Source organism: Myotis daubentonii, chromosome 15, assembly GCF_963259705.1.
Source record: "Myotis daubentonii chromosome 15, mMyoDau2.1, whole genome shotgun sequence".
NCBI lineage: Eukaryota > Metazoa > Chordata > Mammalia > Chiroptera > Vespertilionidae > Myotis > Myotis daubentonii.
The window spans coordinates 407,572-429,694 of NC_081854.1; the positions used below are offsets into that span (position 1 = coordinate 407,572).

A 22,123-nucleotide genomic window follows, 5' to 3' on the forward strand; every position below is an offset into this window, starting at 1 on the left:
TAATTCTCTCTCATCATTGATGTTTCTATCTCCCTCCCTCTCCCTTCCGCTCGTAATCAGTAACAAAATATATATTTAAAAAGTGTTTACTTTGCGGCTTTTTAGAGTTGTTGAGAAAGGAGAAAGAAGCATCGGTTTGTGGTCCTACTTACTGACCCCTTCACTGGCTGATTCATGAGCCCTCACCCGGGACCCAAGCTGCATTGGGCCCATCGGGAAGGTGTTCTAATCACCCGGGCACCCTGGCCAGGGCTCCATGAGCGCCTTCTGTGGCCATTTCCCAGGAGTCCCTTGGGCACAGCGACTGCCATGGCCCAGAGTCCCTAGCGGTGTGTCCCAGACTTTCCTCCTAGAGCAGCGGTTCTCAACCTTCCTAATCCGCGACCCTTTAATACAGTTCCTCATGTTGTGGTGACCCCCAACCATAAAATTATTTTTTTAATTTTTTTATTTTTATTTTTTAAAATTCTTTATTAGTTAATTTTCGTTGCTACTTTATCACTGTAATGTCGCTACTGTTATGAATCGTCATGTAAATGTCTGATATGCAGGATGTATTTTCATTGTTACAAACTGAACATAATTAAAGCACAGTGATTAATGACAAAAACAATATGTAATTATCTATGTGTTTTCCGATGGTCTTAGGCGACCCCTGCGAAAGGGTGGTCCGACCCCCAACGGGGTCGCGACCCACAGGTTGAGAACCGCTGTCCTGGAGGCTGGTGGGAAAGGCCTGGTCACCACCCCACCTGGACCTCAGAGCCTTGTTACCCAGAAGGCCGTCGGTGAAGTGCAGAGCCCTGAGCCAATGAGGGCCCAGAACAGGCGTTTCCGCAGAGCCCAGGGGGGAGGGCGGGACTTCCGGTTTCTCCCGGTTCGCGCCATTTCTTCCCTCGGGGTCGCCTGACTGGGTCGGAGCGAAGGTGGAGGCGCCCGGAGGCGAACGCGAGAAGGGCCGCCGGTCCCGCCGCCGACGGGGGTTTGGCTCCCGACCCCGCGAGGGACCCGCTGAGGGCGGGACGGGGTCCAGGTCCCGGTCCCGGCCGCTCCGCCCGCAGAGCCCGATGGCGGGGCCCGCGCCCAGGCGCCCGGAGGAGGTGAGCGTGTCCCCGGGGCCTCCCCGCCGGCCCCTCCCGACCCTGCAGCCCGGGCCCCGCATCGGGACCGCGAGGCGCTGGGGGGTGACCCCCGGAGTGAGGGGGAGGGAGAGGGCGAGGGGCCTCCCGGGGAGCAGCGCAGGGGCCGCTGACCCAGTAGGACGCGGGGTCCTGCGGTCCGTCTTCCCTGCGCCCCGAACAGTGAGGGTCGGAGTCCCGGCCGGTCTGGGAGGCGGAGAGGTTGTGCCTTCGCTCTGAGTGCCCGTGGGGCCGCGGGGGGTGTGAACGGGGACACGGGCTGTGTTGGTTTTTTAAAATTTTTTTACAGAGAGGAAGGGAGAGGGACAGAGAGTTAGAAACATCCATGACAGAGAAACATCGATCAGCTGCCTCCTGCACACCCCTTACTGGGGATGAGCCCGCAACCAGGGTCCATGCCCTTGACCGGAATCGAACCCGGGACACACACACACACACACACACACACCCCTTCCGCAGTCCGAAGCTCTATCCACTGAGCCAAACCGGCCGGGGCTGTGTTGGGTTTGGAAGGGTTTTCAATGCCCCTGGGAGGGGACAGACTGGAGCGGGGTGTGGACGGAAAGGGGGCCACGTGTTAACCTGTGGGGCACAGGGGAGGCCTGCATGGCCGCCCTGCAAACCCAAAGACCGGAAGTCACCTCAAAGGATGGTCGGAAATTAAAACTTTAGCGAAAAGAAGCATATGGTGCGTAGCCCTGTCCTAGGCCAGGATCTTCCCGGACAAAGGTCACTGTGATGTTTTGTTTGTTTAATTTTTTTATTTAAAAAATCTTTATGGCCAAAACCGGTTTGGCTCAGTGGATTGAGCGTCGGCCTGCGGACTGAAGGGTCCCGGGTTCGATTCCGGTCAAGGGCATGTACTTGGGTTGCAGGCACATCCCCAGTAGGAGATGTGCAGGAGGCAGCTGATCGATGTTTCTCTCTCATCGATGTTTCTAACTATCTCTCTCCCTTCCTCTCTGTAAAAAATCAATAAAATATATTTTAAAAAATAAATAAAAAATCTTTATGGTTGAAAGTATAACATATGTCCCCCTTTTCAGCCCATTAACGACCTCCAGGACTCCCAATGGGCGAAAACGAATTCTCTGTGGCCATCAGCACCTTCATTGTTATGGTCATCACGTTAATTGTTGACTGTTAACTACCCTTTACCCAGCAAAGCACAGGAAGTCTGTGTCTAGCATTTTACTTTTTGTCCCATTCCAGACGATCCCCCTCCCCCCTCACTTTCTCCTGCCTCCCTGACCAATCACCAATGGATTTCACTTAATACACGTACCTCTCCTCCTTTGAATGTAATGTATAACGTATAAAACAAGGTGAGCCCTAACCTGTGTGGCTTAGTGGATAGAGCGCCGGCCTGGGGACTGAAGGCTCCCAGGTTCGATTCCGGTCAAGGGCATGGACCTTGGTTGCAGGCACATCCCCAGTAGGGGGTGTGCAGGAGGCAGCTGATCGATGTTTCTCTCTCATCGATGTTTCTGACTCTCTATCCCTCTCCCTTCCTCTCTGTGAAAAATCAATAAAATATATTTTAAAAAAATAAAAATAAAATACATTATAAACAGAAAGTAAGAATATAGTTTTACTTTGTTGCTGCGTCACCTCTCTGTGCTTGCAAGCTCACTCTCCCGGCCTTCCCTGAGCCTTTCACGTTATCTGTCAGGTGGATAGTTTTTGTCCACAACTGCGGCAGAGAAAGGGAGGAGATGAGGACAACTGGAGGGTTTTTCGTCCTACCAGCCAAACTGATGCTGGCCCTGTCAACTGGGCTGGGGAAGATGGTAGAAGGTTAATTTTGTTGGAGAATTTCAGAAGGTTCTTTTGGTCATTTTTTAGAAATTTCAACAGTGAGTGGAAATATCCAGTGAGCAGCTGGTCACATGGTTGGGGTAGGGTCAGGGTCAGGGGAGGGCTCCGGGATGGATACATGCAAAAGTGGTAGCTTTTTTCTGCACCCGGACAAAGGAGACAGAGCTGAGGGAGGGAACCTGGGGCGTGAAGATGGGAAGCAGCTAGAGGTGACACAGTGGTGTGCAGACAAGAGGAGGTTTGAGCTGATGGTCCTGGGTGCCTGTGTGTGGATCTCAGGGTGAAGCACAGCCCATGTTTTGCTGCGTCCTGCAGGAATGATCTGGGACATCCCCGTGGATTTGCGGGACAGGAATGATGGAGCCCTTCTGGCAGGGCCCCAAGCTTAGGTGGCATTTACCTTGCCCCCTACCCTCTTTTTCCCGTTGTCCTGCCTGTTGTTGTGAGGGTGATAAGAGTGATTAATGGGGCTGTGATGACAGAGCAGGCAGCCCTGGCACCAGGGCTGGGTGTCTTCTCAGAACTGTGGGTTGTGGGGAAGAGGAGGATTGTGGGTTCTCAGACAGACTCTTCCTGACTCCGTTGTATTCATTCCAACAGGTTGGTGTAGCCTTTGACAGTGTCGCCGTGTACTTCTCCAGGAAGGAATGGCGCCTCCTTGATGAGGCTCAGAGACACCTGTACCTCGAGGTGATGCTGGAGAATTTTGCTCTCGTATCCTCACAGGGTAAGACCATCCTTTCCTGGTGTATTCTTCTTTCAGCACGCCTGCATCCTCCTCCCCCCCTCCCCCTTCCTCAGGATTGTAGTTTTAACTTTTTTTCTAAATTTTAAGGCTCCCCACTAGATATGCAACCAGAGGAGCAACGGGCCTTTTCACCCTATCTCCATTTTCCGCTTGTCTCTGACATCCCAGTGAGCTAACAGCAGGCCTGTCCTGACTCACTTCTTCCATTTTTTAAAAAAAAATATTTCTTGCCCTGGCCGGTTTGGCTCAGTGGATAGAGCATCGGCCTGCAGACTCAAGGGTCCCTGGTTCGATTCTGGTCAGGGGCATGTACCTTGGTTGCGGGCACATCCCCGCTGGGGAGTGTGCAGGAGGCAGCTGATCAATGTTTCTCTCTCATTGATGTTTCTAACTATCTCTGTCCCTTCCTCTCTGTAAAAAATCAATAAAATATATATTTTTTTAAATGAGGTCCTGAGGCAAAAATACAGTCACAGGTTAGGTCATTACTATAATTGAATGGTGTTTTCAGTTTTAAATGTGTGTCAAAACCTATCAAATACTACACTTTATTATTTTTTTTTTCAAATACTACACTTTAAATATGTGCAGTTTATTACATAGAAATTATACTTTTAGCCCTAACCGGTTTGGCTCAGTGGATAGAGCATTGGCCTGTGGATTGAAGGGTCCCAGGTTCGATTCCAGTCAAGGGCATGTGCCTTGGTTGGGGGCACATCCCCAGTGGGGGGTGTGCAGGAAGGCAGCTGATTGATGTTTCTCTCTCATCAATGTTTCTAACTCTCTTTCCCTCTCCCTTCCTCTCTGTAAAAAATAAAATATTAAAAAAAAGAAATTATACTTTTAAAAAGCTATAAAAAAAAAATGACTCAAGATTTTAAAAATAACTCTATGGCCCTGGGCGGTGTGGCTCACTTGGTCAGGCATTGTCCTGTGCACTGAAAGATCTGTTTCGATTCCAGGTCCGGGTATGTGCCCAGGTTACAGGCTCCATTCCCTGCTGGGGTGCATGCGGGAGGCAGCTGAGTATTTCTGTCCCCCTCTCCCTTCCTGTCTCTGTAAAATCAATAACAACTTATTGTTGTTGTTAAAAGAGACATTAAAAAACTCTAGCCCTAGCCGGTTTGGCTCAGTGGATAGAGCGTCGGCCTGCAGACTGAAGGGTCCCTGGTTCGATTACAGTCAAAGGCACATCCCTGGATTGTGGGCTCGATCCACAGGAAGCAGCCAATCAATGATCCTCTCTCATCATTGATGTTTCTATCTCACTTTCCCTCTCCCTTCCTCTCTAAAATCAATTAAAAAAAATGCAGGCTGTTATGAGTATTGCTACCACAGCTTTTTTGTTTGTTTGTTTGTTTGTTTGTTTTATTTCTTTATTTTTAATACTTTTTTTTAATTGATTTTTTACAGAGAGGAAGGGAGAGAGATAGAGAGTTAGAAACATCGATGAGAGAGAAACATCGATCAGCCGCCTCCTGCACATCTCCTACTGGGGATGTGCCCGCAACCCAGGTACATGCCCTTGACCGGAATCGAACCTGGGACCTTTCAGTCAGCAGGCCGACGCTCTATCCACTGAGCCAAACCGGTTTTGGCTGTTTGTTTGTTTTAATTTGCACGGAAAACTTTTTGCCATTCCTTCACTCTCATCCTATGTGAATCTTTTGTGCTGAAGTGGGTCACTTGTAGACTTTCAACAATGAAGATTAAAAAATAAGAATAAAAGAATGGAGGCTGGGTGATAAGAGCTATATCCCTGCAATACTTTCCTTTATCTTTATTTCCCTATCTGTGCAACAGTGGCCTTGAGGTCATCATCCCTACAGGAATACACAAAACTTTTATTTTCTCTGAAAAAAAACTTCAGCTACAGCCCTAGCCGATGTGGCTCAGTGGATAGAGCGTCAGTCTGTGGACTGAAGGGTCCCGGGTTTGATTCCGGCCAGGGGCACGTGCCCGGGTTGCGGGCTCGATCCCCCCCAGTGGGGGGCATGCAGGAGGCAGCCGGTCGGTGATTCTCTCTCATCACTGATGTTTCTATTTCTCCCTCTCCCTTCCTCTCTGAAATCAATAAAAATGTATATAAAAAAATAATGTATTAAAAAAAAAGAAAGAAACTTCAGCTACACAAGACAAACATGCCTGGAGAATCTCTGGTACTGCACAGCCACTGTGACAGAAACATTTGTGGATTTACATTGGAAGCAGCACAGTGCATCTCTTTGGCTAAGTCCCCTCTAATCCCTACTAATCCAGTGTCGTTTCCGTAGCAGTTGCTGTCTCCCCTAACCCATAAGACCCTAGTGGTTAGGGGAGAACAACGGGAAAACTATTTTTGTGGGACCCAAGAAACAGATTTCCCTCAACATCCCCTGAGATTATCTCCTGGGAACAAGGCAAAAATTCATACTTCTCCAAGAAGCACTTGAGAATGTCACATCTGACCCCATCCTCAGGATGGTTCCTCTTTTTTTTGTCTAAATGGCCCTGACTGGAATCAAACCTGGGACACTTCAGACCACAGGCCGACCCTCGATCCGCTGAGCCAAACCAGCTGGGGCGATCTCAGAGGGGTTTCTGAATCTCCTGACACTCATAGCATCCAGGCTTCAAATGAGCACCAGAAAGCCCTGCCATCTTCCTTAGAAGGTTATTGGCAAGAATGGAAACCTGGCAAAACCAGGAAGCTGTATGTTGCCATTATACTATGCCCATGAGGAACACGAAGTTGGATATCCCTATATAAAAGTTCACCCTTTGCCCTAGCTGGTTTGGCTAAATGGCTAGAGCGCTGGCCTGCAGACAAGTTTCCAGCTTTGATTCCGGTCAAGGAAACACGCCTGGGTTGTGGGCTTGATCCCCAGCAGGGGGCGTGCAGGAGGCAGCCCATCCATGATTCTCATTATTGTTGTTTTTACCTTTCTCTCTGAAATCAATAAGAATATATTTTTTAAAAAAGATCAACCCTAACCAGTGTGCTCAGTGGATAGAGCATCGGCCTGTGGACTGAAGGGTCCCAGGTTCGATTCCAGTCAAGGGCATGTGCCTTGGTTGCGGGCACATCCCCAGTGGGGGGGTGTGCAGGAGGCAGCTGATCGTTTCTCTCTCATCGATGTTTCTAACTATCTCTCTCCCTTCCTCTCTGTAAAAAATCAATAAAATATATTTTTTAAAAAAAGTTCACCCTTCACACTTGTGGATTCAAATTATGTTTATAAAACATCCCACACAGTAAATGGAACATCCAAAATGAAAGAGGACTTTCAGAGCAGGGACTTAGACAAAGCAGTGTGCAGGGGACAGTTCAGGCTGGCGAAGCAGAAGTTGAAAAGATTCATGGGAGAACGCGGCCCTCTAGCCAGACTCATGCCATCGTCTCTGAGCCCAATGGGAACTCCAAAGAGTTGAGGTTACACCTAATTTCCTCCAATAAATGGGAGAAGAGCAGTCTGCTTCCTGGAGCACGTGAGGATGGTAACTGACACAACCTGTGGAGACCAGGTATGTGGGAGGGCAATGTGGCTTTGAAAACAAAACGTCAGGTTAGAAACTGCAACACATATAAAGGGTGTCCCAAAATTCACGCCAGATTTGAATTTTGCGTGAGCATTTACAGCAACAACAAAAAATAAAAGCCTAATTTTACTTGGTGTATTGTGTCAGATTCTAATATCTGTTGCCCTTTGATGTCAATCACTTCAATTTGATAAGCATTACCAAGTACCAATGATGGCTCAGGAGCAGGGACAATGAAGACCAATGAAGACCACGGCTTTGCGTATGTGCCAGCAAAGCCGTGGGGGCCATTTACCCGATATGCTATTCCATACATAACCCTATACTGTATACTGTATGAATCAATAAAAAATTTACAATTTTTAATTATAAACCTGTGTTTTCTATCAAAATTACTTCTTGCGTGAATTTTGGGACACCCTTTACATGTTTCCCACGTAACTACAACTTAAAGGTTATCTCCCAACTTTGAAAACAAGACACAGGAGATTGAATACAGACAGATGGTTTCTCCTGGATTCTTCCAGAGTCTAGAAGGAAGAAAATTTCGCATTCCCTTGCGGGTCTGAAATATTTCTCTAGTGCAGTGGTTCTCAACTTTCTGGCCCTTTATTTATTTTTATTTTTTAAATATATTTTATTGATTTTTTACAGAGAGGAAGGGAGAGGGATAGAGAGTTAGAAACATTGATGAGAGAGAAACATCCATCAGCTGCCTCCTGCAGACCCCCCACTGGGGATGTGACCGCAACCAAGGTACATGCCCTTGACCGGAATCGAACCTGGGACCCTTGAGTCCGCAGGCCGACGCTCTATCCACTGAGCCAAACTGGTTAGGGCAACCTTCTGGCTGTTTAAATACAGTTCCTCATGTTGTGACCCAACTATAAAATTATTTTCGTTGCTACTTCATAACTGTAATGTTGCTACTGTTATGAATCCTAATGTAAATATCTGATATGCAGGATGGTCTTAGGCGACCCCTGTGAAAGGGTCGTTCGAGCGCCAAGGGGGTCGCGACCCACAGGTTGAGAACCGCTGCTCTAGTGCAAACTCTACACTGTACAATAAGGTAAATTCTTTCGGAAAAGGATTTCTGCACATTCCATGCACCCCTAAGACCATTCTATTGAGTGAACTGACAGGGACGGAAGGACTGGCAAGCTATGGGTAAACGATTTTTCACATTTGCTGCACCATACAGCCTTCAACCTATGTGAACTCTCAGATAAAAACAAACACCATAGATACAGCTAAAACATCTCATACGTTCAGTACACTCATGAGACCTTTCACCAACATTAAGTCTCAGGTGCTAAGAAAGGGAAGATTTACGGCTAAAGGATTTAGCATATTTTTGGAATGAAGCACCTTTCTCCCGTGTGAACTATCCACTGTTAATTGGACTAGAAAGTATTCTTAAAAGATTTCCCGGGGGCGGGGGGGGGGGGTGGTTGGGGGGAGAAGATCGCCCATATTCTCTACAATCCTCAGGCTTTTGTGTGAATGCGCTGGTGTTCAACAAGACGATGCCTTCGGATAAAGGATTTGCCACATTCAACGCACACATAAGGCCTTTCTCCTGTGTGAGTTCTTTGATGTCGAATGAGTGCTGAGCTACAGGGAAAAGATTTCCCGCATTCACTACACTCAAAAGGCTTTAATCCGGTGTGAACACTCTGATGATAACGTAGGCCTCTTCTAGTTGAAAAGGATTTCTCGCATTCTCTACACTGATAAGGCTTTTCTCCAGTGTGAACTCTCCAGTGTTCAACGAGGTAAGAATTTGTCCTAAAGGATTTCCCACATTCAGTACACGCATAAGGCCTTTTGCTTGTGTGAACTCTCTGATGTTTATGGAGGGCGTAATTAGTGGTAAAAGAAGACCCACATACACTGCACTCATAAGGCCTTTCTCCTGTGTGAATTCTCAGATGGGTAAGAAAGTAACATTTTTGGATGAAGGATTTGCCACATTCGCTGCACTCATAAGGCCTTTCTCCGGTATGAATTCTCTGATGATTTCGGAGGTTAAAACCAGAAGCAAAAAACTCCCCACAGTCCTTGCACTGATGTGGCCTTTCTCCCGTGTGAACTCTCTGGTGTGTAATGAGGTGATGCCTTTGGATAAAAGACTTCCCACATTCGCTGCACTCATAAGGCCTTTCTCCGCTGTGCACTCTCTGGTGGTTACTAAGCTTGGAACCAGCGGAAAAAGATTTCCCACACTCGCTGCACTGGTGTGGCTTTACTCCCGTGTGAACTATTTGGTGTATATGAAGGTGCAGACTGAGCATAAAAGATTTCCCACACTCACGGCACTGATGAGGTCTTTCTTTTCTGTGGACTCTCTGATGATGACTGAGGATGAAGACAGATGAAAAAGCTTTCCCACATTCACTACATTCATAAGACTGTCTTCCACTGTGAATTACCTGGTGCCGACTGAGGGAAGACTGTTGGCTAAAGGATTTCCAACATTCGCTGCACTCATAAGGCCTTTTTCCTGTGTGTGCTCTCTGGTGCAGAATGAGTATGGAACTACCGGGAAAGGTTCTCCTGCATTTGCTGCACCAAAAAGGCCTTTCTCCTGTGTGCACTCTCCGGTGTAGAGTAAGGACTGATCTCCTGGTGAAAGATTTCCCACACTCACGGCATTCATGGGGCCTTTCCCCAGTGTGAACTCTCGAATGCAGAATGAGGTAAAATTTTCTTCTAAAGGACTCCCCACACTGCGTGCACTCGTAACGCCTTTCCCCAGAGTGAACGGTCCATTGTCGAATGAGGATGCATCTCCGGCTAAAAGATGGCGCACATTCACGGCACAAGTCACATTTCTCCCCAGCGTGACCTCTCCAGGGATAAATGAGCACAGATTTTGGGTGAAAGGACTTCCCACATTTGCCGCACTTGTACTGCCTTAGCCCACAATGAAATCTTCGATGCTGACTGAGGGTTGAGGTTCGCCTAAAGGACTGGCCACATTGGTCACACACACAACGCTTTCCACTTATGGGAACTCTCTGCTGAACAACTAACGAGGACTGATCTCTAAATGTTTTCCCACGTTCACGGCGCACAACACACTGTCTTCCAGGGTGGACATCCGGGACCTGAGCGTGTTTCTTTCTAGGGCTGAACGGTTTCTTACAGTCTCCCCAGGTAAAGTGACTTTTTCTGTTTTGTGCAGGTGCCCAGCACTGGGCGGTTTTGTTGGGCTCCTGTCTGGTGGGAGTCGTCTGCTGCTGGAGACGTTCTGAGGTGGCCAGGAAGCCCTTCCCAACTTCATCGCAGAGAGAGGGCTTCTCTGAAACATGGAATTTATCGCTCTTCGCAAGCCGGGCCCTGTCCACACAGCTTCCAAAGGGCTTCTGTGCCAGGTGCTGCTTCTGGTGATTTTGGAAGTTTGCACCCAAATAAAATTGTTTCCTACCTACCCCACACCTGACCACGTGCTGGCTGTGTGGTGTTCCTTGGGGCTCGGCCAACTGGAATATGTCGCTCAAGACGGGGCCACAGCTCTCACAGAAGTGGGTCTTCAGGGAAGATAGAGCCGCCTTGGAGGGGCTGGACGGTGACCCTCCTACAGAAACACTCTGTTCACAGGGCGCGTCTGCATCCTCTGGGCCACAGCAGGCACCTGAACACAAATAAACGCTGGTGAAGTGCAGGCTGACTATAAGAATAGTGCCATGCAGGGGTGTGGGAGCAGCCGGGGAGAGGTCAAAGGGGGAGAAAAGGAGACATATGTAATACTTTAAACAATAAAGAATTGAAATTAAAAAATAAATAAATAAGACGATGCTATCCTAAGTGTGTATCTGTCATATCTAGGAATGAGTCTACGTGATGATGCTTTCCAGTGAAGGGAACCAAAACCTGTTTGGGAATGTGGCTACAGTATGACTATAGCTTTTTTAAAAAAAATATAAATTTTATTGATTTTTTACAGAGAGGAAGGGAAAGGGATAGAGAGTTAGAAACATCGATGACAGCCGAAACCGGTTTGGCTCAGTGGATAGAGCATCGGCCTGCGGACTGAAAGGTCCCAGGTTCGATTCTGGTCAAGGGCATGTACCTTGATTGCGGGCACATCCCCAGTAGGAAATGTGCAGGAGGCGGCTGATCGATGTTTCTCTCTCATCGATGTTTCTAACTCTCTATCTCTCTCCCTTCCTCTCTGTAAAAAATAAATAAAATATATTTATTTTTTTAAAAAAGAAAAAAAAAAGAAACATCGATGACAGAGAAACATCCATCAGCTGTCTCCTGCACGCCCCCGCACTGGGGATGTGTCTGCAACCAAGGTCCATGCCCTTGATCGGAATCGAACCTGGGACCCTTCAGTCTGCAGGCTGACACTCTATCCACTGAGCCAAACCGGTCAGGGCTGACTATAGCTTTAAGGTAAAAGAATGGTGGCGTCCTCACCAGAGGCAGATCATCACAGGTGTAACACCAACAAGGGAGGCTTATTGTCAAACGTGTTCCTCTGCTGGAACGTTCCTGTAAAACCTCTACGTCTGGTGACACGAGGCTGTGTAGAAGCACGCTGGCTTTTCCTACACCCAGGAAAGACCATTGCCGCAGAGCAATAGTGTTTCAAGGTCAACACCAGGTTGCTTGCTTGTCTCGTGGCACGTGTGGAGCAATATCACAGAGCAAAACAGGAAGGAAGAAGAGAAATGTGTGAGATATGAAGTCCCCAGAGGTGGAGCTTCTCCATGGGCAGGGGTCTGAGTAACAATGTAGTAGAGGTAACCAGCCAGGAACATAGCAACAGCGAGAAAGGAAAAGTAGAAATGGGGTTTGTTAGCGGCAAGGATAACAAAATTCGGGGTACATATAAAATGTTCCTGGGCCCTGACCGGTTTAGCTCAGTGGACAGAGCGTCGGCCTGCGGACTGAAGGGTCCCGGGTTCGGTTCCGGGCAAGGGCATGTACCTTGGTTGCGGGCACATCCCCAGTAGGGGGTGTGCGGGAGGCAGCTGATGGATGTTTCTCTCTCATCGATGTTTCTAGCTCTCTATCCCTTTCCCTTCCTCTCTGTAAAAAATCAATAAAATAGCCGAAACCGGTTTGGCTTAGTGGATGGAGCGTAGGCCTGCGGACTGAAAGGTCCCAGGTTCGATTCCAGTCGGGGGCATGTACCTTGGTTCCGGGCACATACCCCAGTAGGGAGTGTGCAGGAGGCGGCTGGTCGATGTTTATCTCTCATGGATGTTTCTAACTCTCTATCCTTCTCCCTGTCAGTAAAAAAAATCACTAAAATATATTACAAAAAACAAAATGGAGACATACACCCTGGCCAGTTTTGTTCAGTGGACAGAGCGTCAGCCTGTGGACTGAAGGGTCCTGGGTTTAATTCTGGTCAAGTACACATGGCTGGTTGGGGGCATGATCCCCAGTAGGGAGCGTGCAGGAGGCAGCCAATCAATGATTCTCTCGCATCATTGCGGTTTCTTTCTTTTTTTAAAATATATTTTTATTGTTTAGAGAGGAAGGGAGAGGGAAGGAGAAATAGAAACATCAATGATGAGAGGGAATCATTGATCGGCTGACTTATGCACATCTCCTAGTGGGGATTGAGCCCATAACTGGGCATGTGCTCTTGACTGGTGGAGGCAGCTGATCGGTGTTTCTCTCTCGTCGATGTTTCTAACTCTCTATCTCTCTCCCTTCCTCTCTGTAAGAAATCAATAAAATATATTAAAAAAAGAAATAAAGGCTGGTCTGGCTGGGATGGCAGGATGGCTCAGTTGGTTAACCCAGAATGCACCAGAATGTCTTCAGTTCCATTCCTGGTCAGGGCATATGCCTGGCTTGCAGGCTCATCCCCAGTAGGGGGCATGAAGGAAGCAGCTGAATGATGTTTCTCTCTCATTGATGTTTGTATCTCTCTCCCTCTCCCTTCCTCTCTGTAAAATCAATAAATACACATTATCTTTTTTTTAAAAAGAGAGCCCTAGCTGGTTTGGCTCTGTGGATAGAGTGTCAGCCTGCAAACGAAAGGGTCCTGGGTTCAATTCCAGTCAAGGGCATATACCTCAGTTGCAGGCTCAACCTCAGACCACCAGTTGGGGCATGGGCGGGAGGCAACCAATGAATGTGACTTTCTCCCACACCGATGTTTCTCTCTCTGCCTTTCCCTCTCTCTTCTACTCCCTCTAAAAATCAATGGGGGGCAGTTGGGGGGGAGGGAGAACAAAAAAAAAGAGAAAGAAAATCAAGGAAAGAGGAAAAAAATCAATGAAAAAAATATCCTCGAGTTAGGATAAAAAAATTATATATATGTATATAAAGAAAAAGAAAGCAAGCAAGCAAGCAGGCACAGGAGTGGCACTAAAATACTAAGTGTACTTTTTGTATGTGATCAATGGTTATTACATTAAACAGAGTATTTAACTCTAAGATGTTTTAAGCAAACCTCATGGTAATCACAAAGCAAAATCCTACAGTAAATGAACAAAAATTAAGGTAAAGAAATGAAGACATACCACTATGGAAAAATCAAATCAAAAAGGAAGGTAAGAGGGGGGAAAAAAAATAAAAAAAACAAAACAGCCAGACGAAAATGGATAAGATGGCAATTGTCAAGTACTTAAATTCTCCAATCAAGTCGCACACAGTAGGTTAATGAAATAAAAAAAGACGAGTTTCAAGTATATGTTGCCTTAAAGAGACTTACTTCAGCTTTAAGGACAGAAATGGGCTCAAAGTGGAGAAAACTGAAAAAAAATATAATCCAAGCAAATGGAAATCAAAAGAGAGGAGCTTATACTATTATCAGTAGCTATACTTCCACCAGACAAAATAGACTTTAAGCCAAAACTTGTCATAAGAGACTAAGAAAGTCATTCTATAATGATAAAGATATCAACTCATCAAGAGGATATAATCATCGCCCTGGCTGGGTAGCTCATTTGGTGAGAGCATATTCCTGATACACCACGGTTGTGGGTTTGATCCCTGGTTAGGGCATGAACAAAAATCTATAATAATAAAAAAAGGGTAATATGCTAATTAGACCGGACATCTTCTGGACGTCATTCCAAATGTCCTTCCTGAGGAAGCCAGAGCCCGGAGGGAAGCCAGCCCGGGTCCTGGGTGCCTGTGGGCACCCAGAGGGAAGCCAGCTGGGTCCTGGGTGCCTGCCAGTGGCTGGAGGAAGGAAGCCGGTGCCAGCAGCCAGGGAAAGGAAGGCCTACTCTTGCACGAATTTTTGTGCATCAGGCCTCTAGTCAACCAATAAATGCATAAGTAAGTGGAACAACAAATCTCTCTCTCCTTTCCTCTCTCTCTAAAATTAATAAACATTTTTTTTAAAAGAGGATATAAGCATTATAAATTTATATGCAACTAAATATATTAAGCAAATATTAACAGACTGGACTATAGAAAGGGCAGCCAACATAATCATGAAAGCACACTTCAATACTCATCTTTCTGGTATGTGTAGTTCATCCAGACAGAAAATCTATAAGCAAATAATTGACTTGAACAACACTTTATGCCAAGTAAATTTAACAAATATATATACAACACTTTGTCTAGCTATAGCAGTATATACATCTCAAGTGGACACAGAACATTCTCTCAAAGAGATCATATGCTTGTTTATATGTCTTAACAAATTTAGGAAAACTGAAAGCATATTAAGAATCTTATCTGGCCCTGGCCAGTTTAGCTCAGTGGATAGAGTGCTGGCCTGTGGACTAAAGGGTCCCAGGTTCAATTCCAGTCAAGGGCACATGCCTGGGTTGTGGGATTGATCCCCAGTAGTGGGTGCGTAGGAGGCAGCCGATCAATGATTCTCTCTCATCATTGATGTTTCTCTCCCTCTCTGAAATCAATAAAGAAATTTTTTTTTTTTTAAAGAATCTTATCTGACCACAAGAGTTTGAAAATAGAAACCAATTACAGGATAAAAGGTGGCAAGTTTACAAATATGCCGGCATTAAATAATATATTACTGATCAATGGGGTTGAAAAAAAAATGTGCAAAATATCTGATTAAGTGGCTAACAGGTTCATTTTAATGGAATGTTGCTGTTCCTCACTAATCATCAGGAAAATGTAAATTCAAACCACATTCTGTCCTTGGGCGAGGATTTAAAAAAAGACCACAAGATATTAACTCATACATGTTAAAAGGATGATCACCAAGCCCTGGCTGGTTTTGCTCAGTGGATAGAGCTTCAGCCTGTGGGCTGAAGGGTCCCAGATTCAATTCCGGCCAAGGGCACATGCCCAGTTGCTGGCTCAATCCCTAGTAGGGGGCGTGCAGGAGGCAGCTGATCAATGATTCTCTCTCATCATTGATGTTTCTATCTCTCCCTCTCTCTTTCTTTCTGAAATCAATAAAAATATATTAAAATATACACATACATAGAAAAAAAGAAAAAAGGATGATCACCAAAGGGCAACAGGTAAATATTAGGAAACATGTACAAAGAAATGCTTGTACACCAATCATGTCAAACTCAGAGGCTAACCCGGGCCAAATAAACAAGGTTTAAGTGTAGGTGGGCCGCAAAAAAAAACAAAAGCTTTAATTTTCATAGAAGCAAAGGTTTATTTTGATAGAGACATGCAGAATACCAAGGGCTGAAATAAATGAGTCATCACTAATGAGTATTCGTGCGGCCCACAGGCCACAAGTTTGACATGCTTACCGCACACTGTTGGTAGAAATGTGAATCCCTAAAGGCGATATGAAAAGCAGTATGGAAATATCTCAAAAGTAGCAAAGTAGAACTATCGTATGAACCAGCAATACCACTTGTAAGAATATACCCAAAGGAAATGAAATAAGAATATGGAAGAGATTCCTGTTCCGTCTTCGCTGTACTACTCTTACAAACAATACACAAAATAAAGAAACAACCTAAGTGTCCATTCATGTATAACAGGATAAAAAACAGGTACACACACACACACACACACACACACACACTGTATGATATCACTTAGACGTGGAAAATAAAGAAAAAAAATGGTGAACTCACAGAGTCGAATGTCAGGGCCATGAGAAGGGAGAAATGAGGAGTTATTGATGAAAAGGCACAAAACTTCAGTTATGAGTAAGTTCTGAGGATCTAATGTAAAACATGGTGACTATAATTAATAATACTGTATTTTACACTAAAATGTTACTGGGAGAGGGTATCTTAAGTGCTAATACCAATCAAACAAATAAACAAACAAAAGTGAGTCAATTGATGAAAAGTGTTCAGTAACTTCACTAGGGCAATTATTTCACAACATATATACGTATATATGTATATATGTATATGTATATATGTATATGTATATGTATATAGAATCACCACATTGTACAATTTATTTATTTTAAAAATATATTTTTATTGATTTCAGAGAGGAAGAGAGAGGGAGAGAGAGATGGCAACATCAATGATGAGATTCAGTGATTAGCTGCCTCCTGCACGCCCCCTACTGGGGATGGACCTGCAACCCCGGGCATGTGCCCTTGAACGGAATCGAACCTGGGACCCTTTGGTCCGCAGGCCGACGCTCTATTCACTGAGCCAAACCAGCTAGGGCTGTACAATTTAAATATATACCATTTTACAGAACAGCAGCAATGGAACAAAAACAAATAAACAAAAAAAGAGAACTAGGAAAATTATAACCCCTGCCAAAGGCTCTTGAAAAACAGCCCCTGGTCTACCTAAGTAGTGACCAGGACAATGCCTACAATTCCTGGCAAGGCTGGCCCTAGGAAATGTCAGCTACAGGAAGGGATCATGTTGATCAGTAGTTGAGCATCAACCTACAAAGGAGGGGGTCACAGTTCCATTCCGGGTCAGGGCACATGCCTGGGCTGCGGGCTCGATCCGCAGTGCGGGGCGCGCAGGAGGCAGCCGAACCATGATTCCCTCTTATCATTGATGTTTCTATCTCTCTCTCTCCCTCTCCCTACCTCCCTGAAATCAATAAAAATATTTTTTTAGCAAAACAACAACAGCCCTAGCCGGCTTGGTTCAGTCGATAGAGCGTCAGCCTGCAGACTTGGGGGTCGAGGGTTCGATTCCGGCCAAGGGCACATGCCTGGGTTGCGGGCTCAATCCCCGGTAGGGAGTGTGCAGGAGGCGGCCGATCAATGATTCTCTCTCATCATTGGTGTTTCTCTCTCTCTCTCCCTCTCCCTACCTCCCTGAAATCAAAAATATTTTCTTTAAAAAACAACAACAAAAAAGACCTAGGATCTGGACACACTGCCCTGGCCAGGGAGGGGGCAAGCATGGCGGACGGCATTAGGCTCACGGCATCCCGTCCCTACGAGAAGAGTTCAGTGCAGCAGGTATTGGGGCTGCAGCAGAGAGAAGAGGGCAGGGCCTGGGGTCCACAGGGGAGCATGTGGGGTCCACAGAGCAGCCTCTGAGGAAGGAGGGGGAGGCAGGGAAGAGCCTAGTCCATGTCCCCAGTGAGATGGTGAGAGTCTTACCCAGAGAGGATGCAAGGGCCAAGTTCTCCAGCATCACCTCGTGGTACAGGCGTCTCTGAGTCTCGTCTAGGAGCCTCCACTCGCGCCGGGAGAAGTACACGGCCACGTCGTCAAAGGTCACGGGGTCCTGTCGAGATGGGGACAGAGGAAAAGGGCGCCGGGTGTGAAACATGGCAGACGATGTGGACCAGCAACAAACTACCAACACTCTGGAAGAGCCCTTGCATCTTATCAGGCTCAGCCTGGATGAGCAAATTTATGTGAACACTAGTGGCCCGGTGCACGAAATTTGTGCACTTGGGGGTCTCCCCACTCATCCCCACCTGCTGAGCACGCAGCCTGCTGATTGGTCCTTATGTGACGGCAGCCCGACCAATTTGCATATTACCCTATTATTAGTATAGATAGATGAGAAATGACAGAGAGCTTTGAGGTAGATGACATGCTTATGATTAACATTTAAATATGCTATAGGGCCCTAACTGGTTTGGCTCAGTGGATAGAGCGTCGGCCTGCGGACTGGAAGGTCCCAGGTTCGATTCCGGTCAAAGGCATGTACCTTGGTTGCGAGCACATCCCCAGTGGGGGGTGTGCAAGAGGCAGCTGGTCAATGTTTCTCTCTCATCGATGTTTCTAACTCTCTATCCCTCTCCCTTCCTCTCCGTGAAAAATCAATAAAATATATTTTAAATGAATAAATAAATAATAAATAAATGTGATATTGGGAGATGTAGAAGAAACTATGGCCCCTATAGAAATTGATGAAGAAACATAGGAGGAGACATATAAATCAACAAGAGGGAATATTCCCATGCTTTTTGTCGGGGGAGATGGTGTCGTCCTAGTTGCCCCTCCATGGAGAGATGGTTGAAACCAAGAATAAATACATCCTGTGTGGAGATTAGGAGACTTTATGCAATTGCGTCTTTAAAGGTAGAAGATATTCAAAAGAGAAACCTGCCAATTTTGATTTTAAGAAATGGCCAAGCCCTGGCTAGTTTGGCTCAGTGGATGGAGCGTAGGGCTTCGGACCGAAGGGTCCCGGGTTCGATTCCGGCCAAGGGCACATGCAGACTCGATCCCCAGTGAGGGGGTGTGCAGGAGGCAGCCGATCCATGATTCTCTCTCATCATTGATGTTTCTCTCTCTCCCTCTCCCTTCCCCTCTGAAATCAATAAAAATACATTTTAAAAAAAGAAAAGGAATGGCCAAGGATTCTTCTGCCCCGGAAATTAATTTATTTGCGCGGGACTCACAAATCCTCAAGCTAAATGGCATTTTTATTTTTTCTCCAACCCTTGCAATCAATGTGCTCCCCAAAACGCAGCCCTCATTTCCAGGAGTTGCTTTGCTCCATTGCTTTTTTCCCCAGACAATTTCTGATTTTTTAAAAAATTTAAATTAAATTTGATGTTTTCTTAAAAAAAAAAAAAAAAAAAAAGATGGGGACTGAGGAAACCATACACTTTGTCTTTCTGAGACCCTCCCAGCCCATCCCCTCTCACACCTCCCTCCAGGGCGGCCTCCCTCTGAGGGGACCCCAGGCCTAGGGGACCCCAATGTCTTCTCTTCACCATCAGGCCCCAGAAGGGCCGGGGACTTGGGGCGCCAACACCCCCTTTCCGCCGGGCGCGGACCTGCTGGGCCCTCAGGAGCCCCAACCCGCCTCGGTGCCCCCGACTTTCCTTAGGGACACGGGGCCTGGGCTGCGGGGTTGGGTGCGGGAGGCGGGTGGCCCCGGAGACACGCTCACCTCAGCCGGGCGCCTGGGCGCGGCCGCCGCCGCCATCGGACTCTGAGGCGGAGCGGGCGGGGCGGGGCTGCGGGCGAAGCGGGGTGTCCGCCGTGGGGTCGCCGAGCCTCACCCCGCGTAGGTGCGGTGGGGATGACGACCCCTTTTTGTTTTTTTTTTTTTGCCTTTTTCCAAATTCCCGTCAGCTTCACCCCAGCGGGTCGGGCGGAATCTGAAAAAACGCCCGCCTAGAGCGGGACAGCACACGCCCCGCCCCTTATGGTAACGTCACGCGGAGATGATGACGTTCTGGTTTGTCATTGGCTCCCCTTGCGCAGGTGCTTCTGGGTAATGTAGTTCCAAGCGCTCCAGGGCTTGTAGTTCTGCAGGCTGGCCTGCTAGGTTTGCTATTGGACAAGTCTGTAAGGGTAGTGTTTCTATTACTGTATTTTTTAAAATATATTTTATTGATTTTTTACAGAGAGGAAGGGAGAGGGTCAGAGAGTTAGAAACATCGATGAGAGAAACATCGATCACCTGCCTCCTGCACACCCCGCACTGGGGATGTGCCCGCAACCAAGGCACATGCCCTTGACCGGAATCGAACCCTGGACCTTTCAGTCCGAAGGCTGACGCTCTATCCACTGAGCCAAACCGGTTAGAGAGCTATTACTGTATTTTATTGTTCAAATTTTTAAAACTTTTTCTTAATCCTTACATGAGGATATGCTTTGATTGAGTTCATATATTTTTTACAATTTCATTTTAGAGAGAGAGGAAGGGAGAAAGTTCATTTCAGAGCCTCCCTGTCTCCCCTACCCTACCAGCAGCCCTGAGCAGGTGCCCCTCCCTCCTGCAGCCCAGGCCCGTGTCCATGAGGAAGATCAAGGGCAGAGAGGAGGGTTGGGGCTCCAGGGGAAAGGGGTAGTTGGCATCTGAAATGCAGAGAAACAGCAAGCAGCTGCCTCCTGCACACCCCCTACTGTGCATGGAGCAGCACCTGAGGCATGTGCCCTGATGGGGAATTGAACTGTGACCTTTGGGGACAAATGCTCCAACCAACAGAGGCACACAGGCCAGGGCTTTGCTTCTTCTTTTTTTTTTCTTTTTTTAAAAAAAATATATTTTATTGATTTTTTACAGAGAGGAGGGGAGAGGGATAGAGAGTTAGAAACATCGATGAGAGAGAAACATCAATCAGCTGCCTCCTGCACACTCCCTACTGGGGATGTGCCCGTAACAAGGTACATGCCCTTGACTGGGATCGAACCTGGGACCCTTCAGTCCGCAGGCCGAGGCTCTATCCACTGAGTCAAACGGGTTTGGCTATTATTATTTTTTTAAAACATTTTTATTGATTTCAGAGAGGAAGGGAGAGGGAGAGATGATGAGAGAGAATCATTGATTGGCTGCCTCCTGCACGCCCCCTACTGGGGATCGAGCCCACAACCCGGGCATGTGCCCCTGGCAGATTCGAGTCTGGGACCTTTCAGTCTGCAGGCTGATGCTCTATCCACTGAACCAAACCGGCCAGGGCCATAAAATTATTTTCCTTGCTACTTCATCACTGTCATGTCGCTACTGTGATGAATCCTCAAGTAAATATCTGATGTGCAGGATGGTCTTAGGCGGCCCCTGTGAAAGGGTGGTTCGACCTCCAAAGGGATCGCGACCCACAGGTTGAGAACCGCTGTCCTAATAGGCCCACTGCAGAATTCCTCCCTGCCACCTCCAGAGCCTGGGAACTACATTACCCAGAAGGCCCAGCGCCCACACTAGCCAATGACCGAGCAGGACGTTGCCTTGCTGGGGGCTATACCTGCTGGGTCCTCCTCGCAGGCGTCCTTTCCAGCTTCACTCGGGAGGGAGCCTGGAAGGCGCAGAGGAGCCGGTGTCCCCGCAGCACAGACGCGGGTGTGGGGCTCGGCGACCCCACGAGGGACCCGCTTCGGGGCGGGACGGGGTCCCCTCCCCGCCCCCTGCGCCCGGGGAGCCCGATGGCGGCGGCCGCGCCTAGGCGCCTGGCTCAGGTGAGCGTGTCCCCGGGGCCACCGGCCTCCCCTGCCCAACCCCGCACCCCGCGAGGAAGGCCGAGGGCCGAGCGGCGGGGTAGAGCTCCTGGGGCGCCAGCAGGTCCGCGCTCGGTGGAAAGGGGGTGCTAGCGCCTGATGGGGACGGAAAGGGGGGCGCAGGTCCTGGCTGGGGGCCCCTCGGGGCGGGGGTCGCGGCTGACGGTGTGGAGCGTGTGAGTCACCGGGCTCCGTGAGCACGTGAGGGGGGAGGTGTCTGTGACGCGGGGCAGGGAGGCAGCGGGGCTGGAGAATAGAGTGCTAGGAACTACATTACCCAGAAGGCCACGCGAACCGATCTATTAGCATCCCGATAGGGCCTTTCCCGGCGTGGGTCTTGGGGGCGGGGATTCCGGTCTCCTTTGGACCCGCCAGTTGCTGGCCTCGCGAGCGCGCACGCGATTGGAGCGAACGGGAAAGACGACGCGGTGGGCGTGGCTGGAACGTCCCGCCCAGGGGAGTGGGTGTGAGGCTCCCCCCAGGGGCGCTCGCGTGGGGGGACAGGGAGGCAGCGGGTGGAGGACGGGGTGCCCGCGGGGAGGCGCTGTGAGCCGGTGGCGGCCCTGGTGCGGGGACCCGGGGCAGCAGCGCCCCCTCTGGCTGCGTCCACAGGTTGCTGCTTTGCAGGCG

At 48.0% G+C, this 22,123-nt stretch overlaps 3 protein-coding genes and 1 pseudogene across 6 annotated transcripts in view; 2 read left to right on the plus strand and 2 right to left on the minus strand.

Annotated features, from left to right (window-relative positions):
* The window catches only part of ZNF544 (zinc finger protein 544), a 276,321-nt gene that overhangs the window by 203,338 nt on the left and 50,860 nt on the right, over positions 1-22,123 (minus strand). The window contains exon 1 of one of the 2 annotated variants that reach the window (XM_059665581.1): positions 1,928-2,114. The exons of the other annotated variant lie outside the window; for it this stretch is intronic. The gene's annotated coding sequence lies outside the window, so the exon portion shown is untranslated. Of the gene's footprint in view, positions 1-1,927; positions 2,115-22,123 lie in introns of those variants that run through there. 2 annotated transcript variants of the gene reach the window in all.
* Positions 1,064-22,123, plus strand: part of LOC132216409 (zinc finger protein 345-like) — a 41,286-nt gene continuing 20,226 nt past the window's right edge. The window contains exon 1 of one of the 3 annotated variants that reach the window (XM_059665555.1): positions 1,064-1,100. In XM_059665555.1, the coding sequence (XP_059521538.1) occupies positions 1,068-1,100 (33 nt within the window). In that variant the 5' untranslated portion in view covers positions 1,064-1,067. Of the gene's footprint in view, positions 1,101-21,166; positions 21,455-22,123 lie in introns of those variants that run through there. The other 2 variants (XM_059665557.1, XM_059665554.1) reach the window with 2 other exon arrangements.
* On the minus strand, positions 8,125-19,667 carry LOC132216413 (zinc finger protein 345-like). The gene is made up of 3 exons (XM_059665569.1): positions 19,446-19,667; positions 17,693-17,819; positions 8,125-10,864 (listed from the first exon to the last, which is right to left on the minus strand). The coding sequence occupies exons 1-3, from the start codon at positions 19,479-19,481 to the stop codon at positions 8,715-8,717; spliced, it is 2,313 nt and encodes a 770-aa protein (XP_059521552.1). The 5' UTR covers positions 19,482-19,667; the 3' UTR covers positions 8,125-8,714.
* On the plus strand, positions 17,835-18,563 carry LOC132216434 (U6 snRNA-associated Sm-like protein LSm3; annotated as a pseudogene).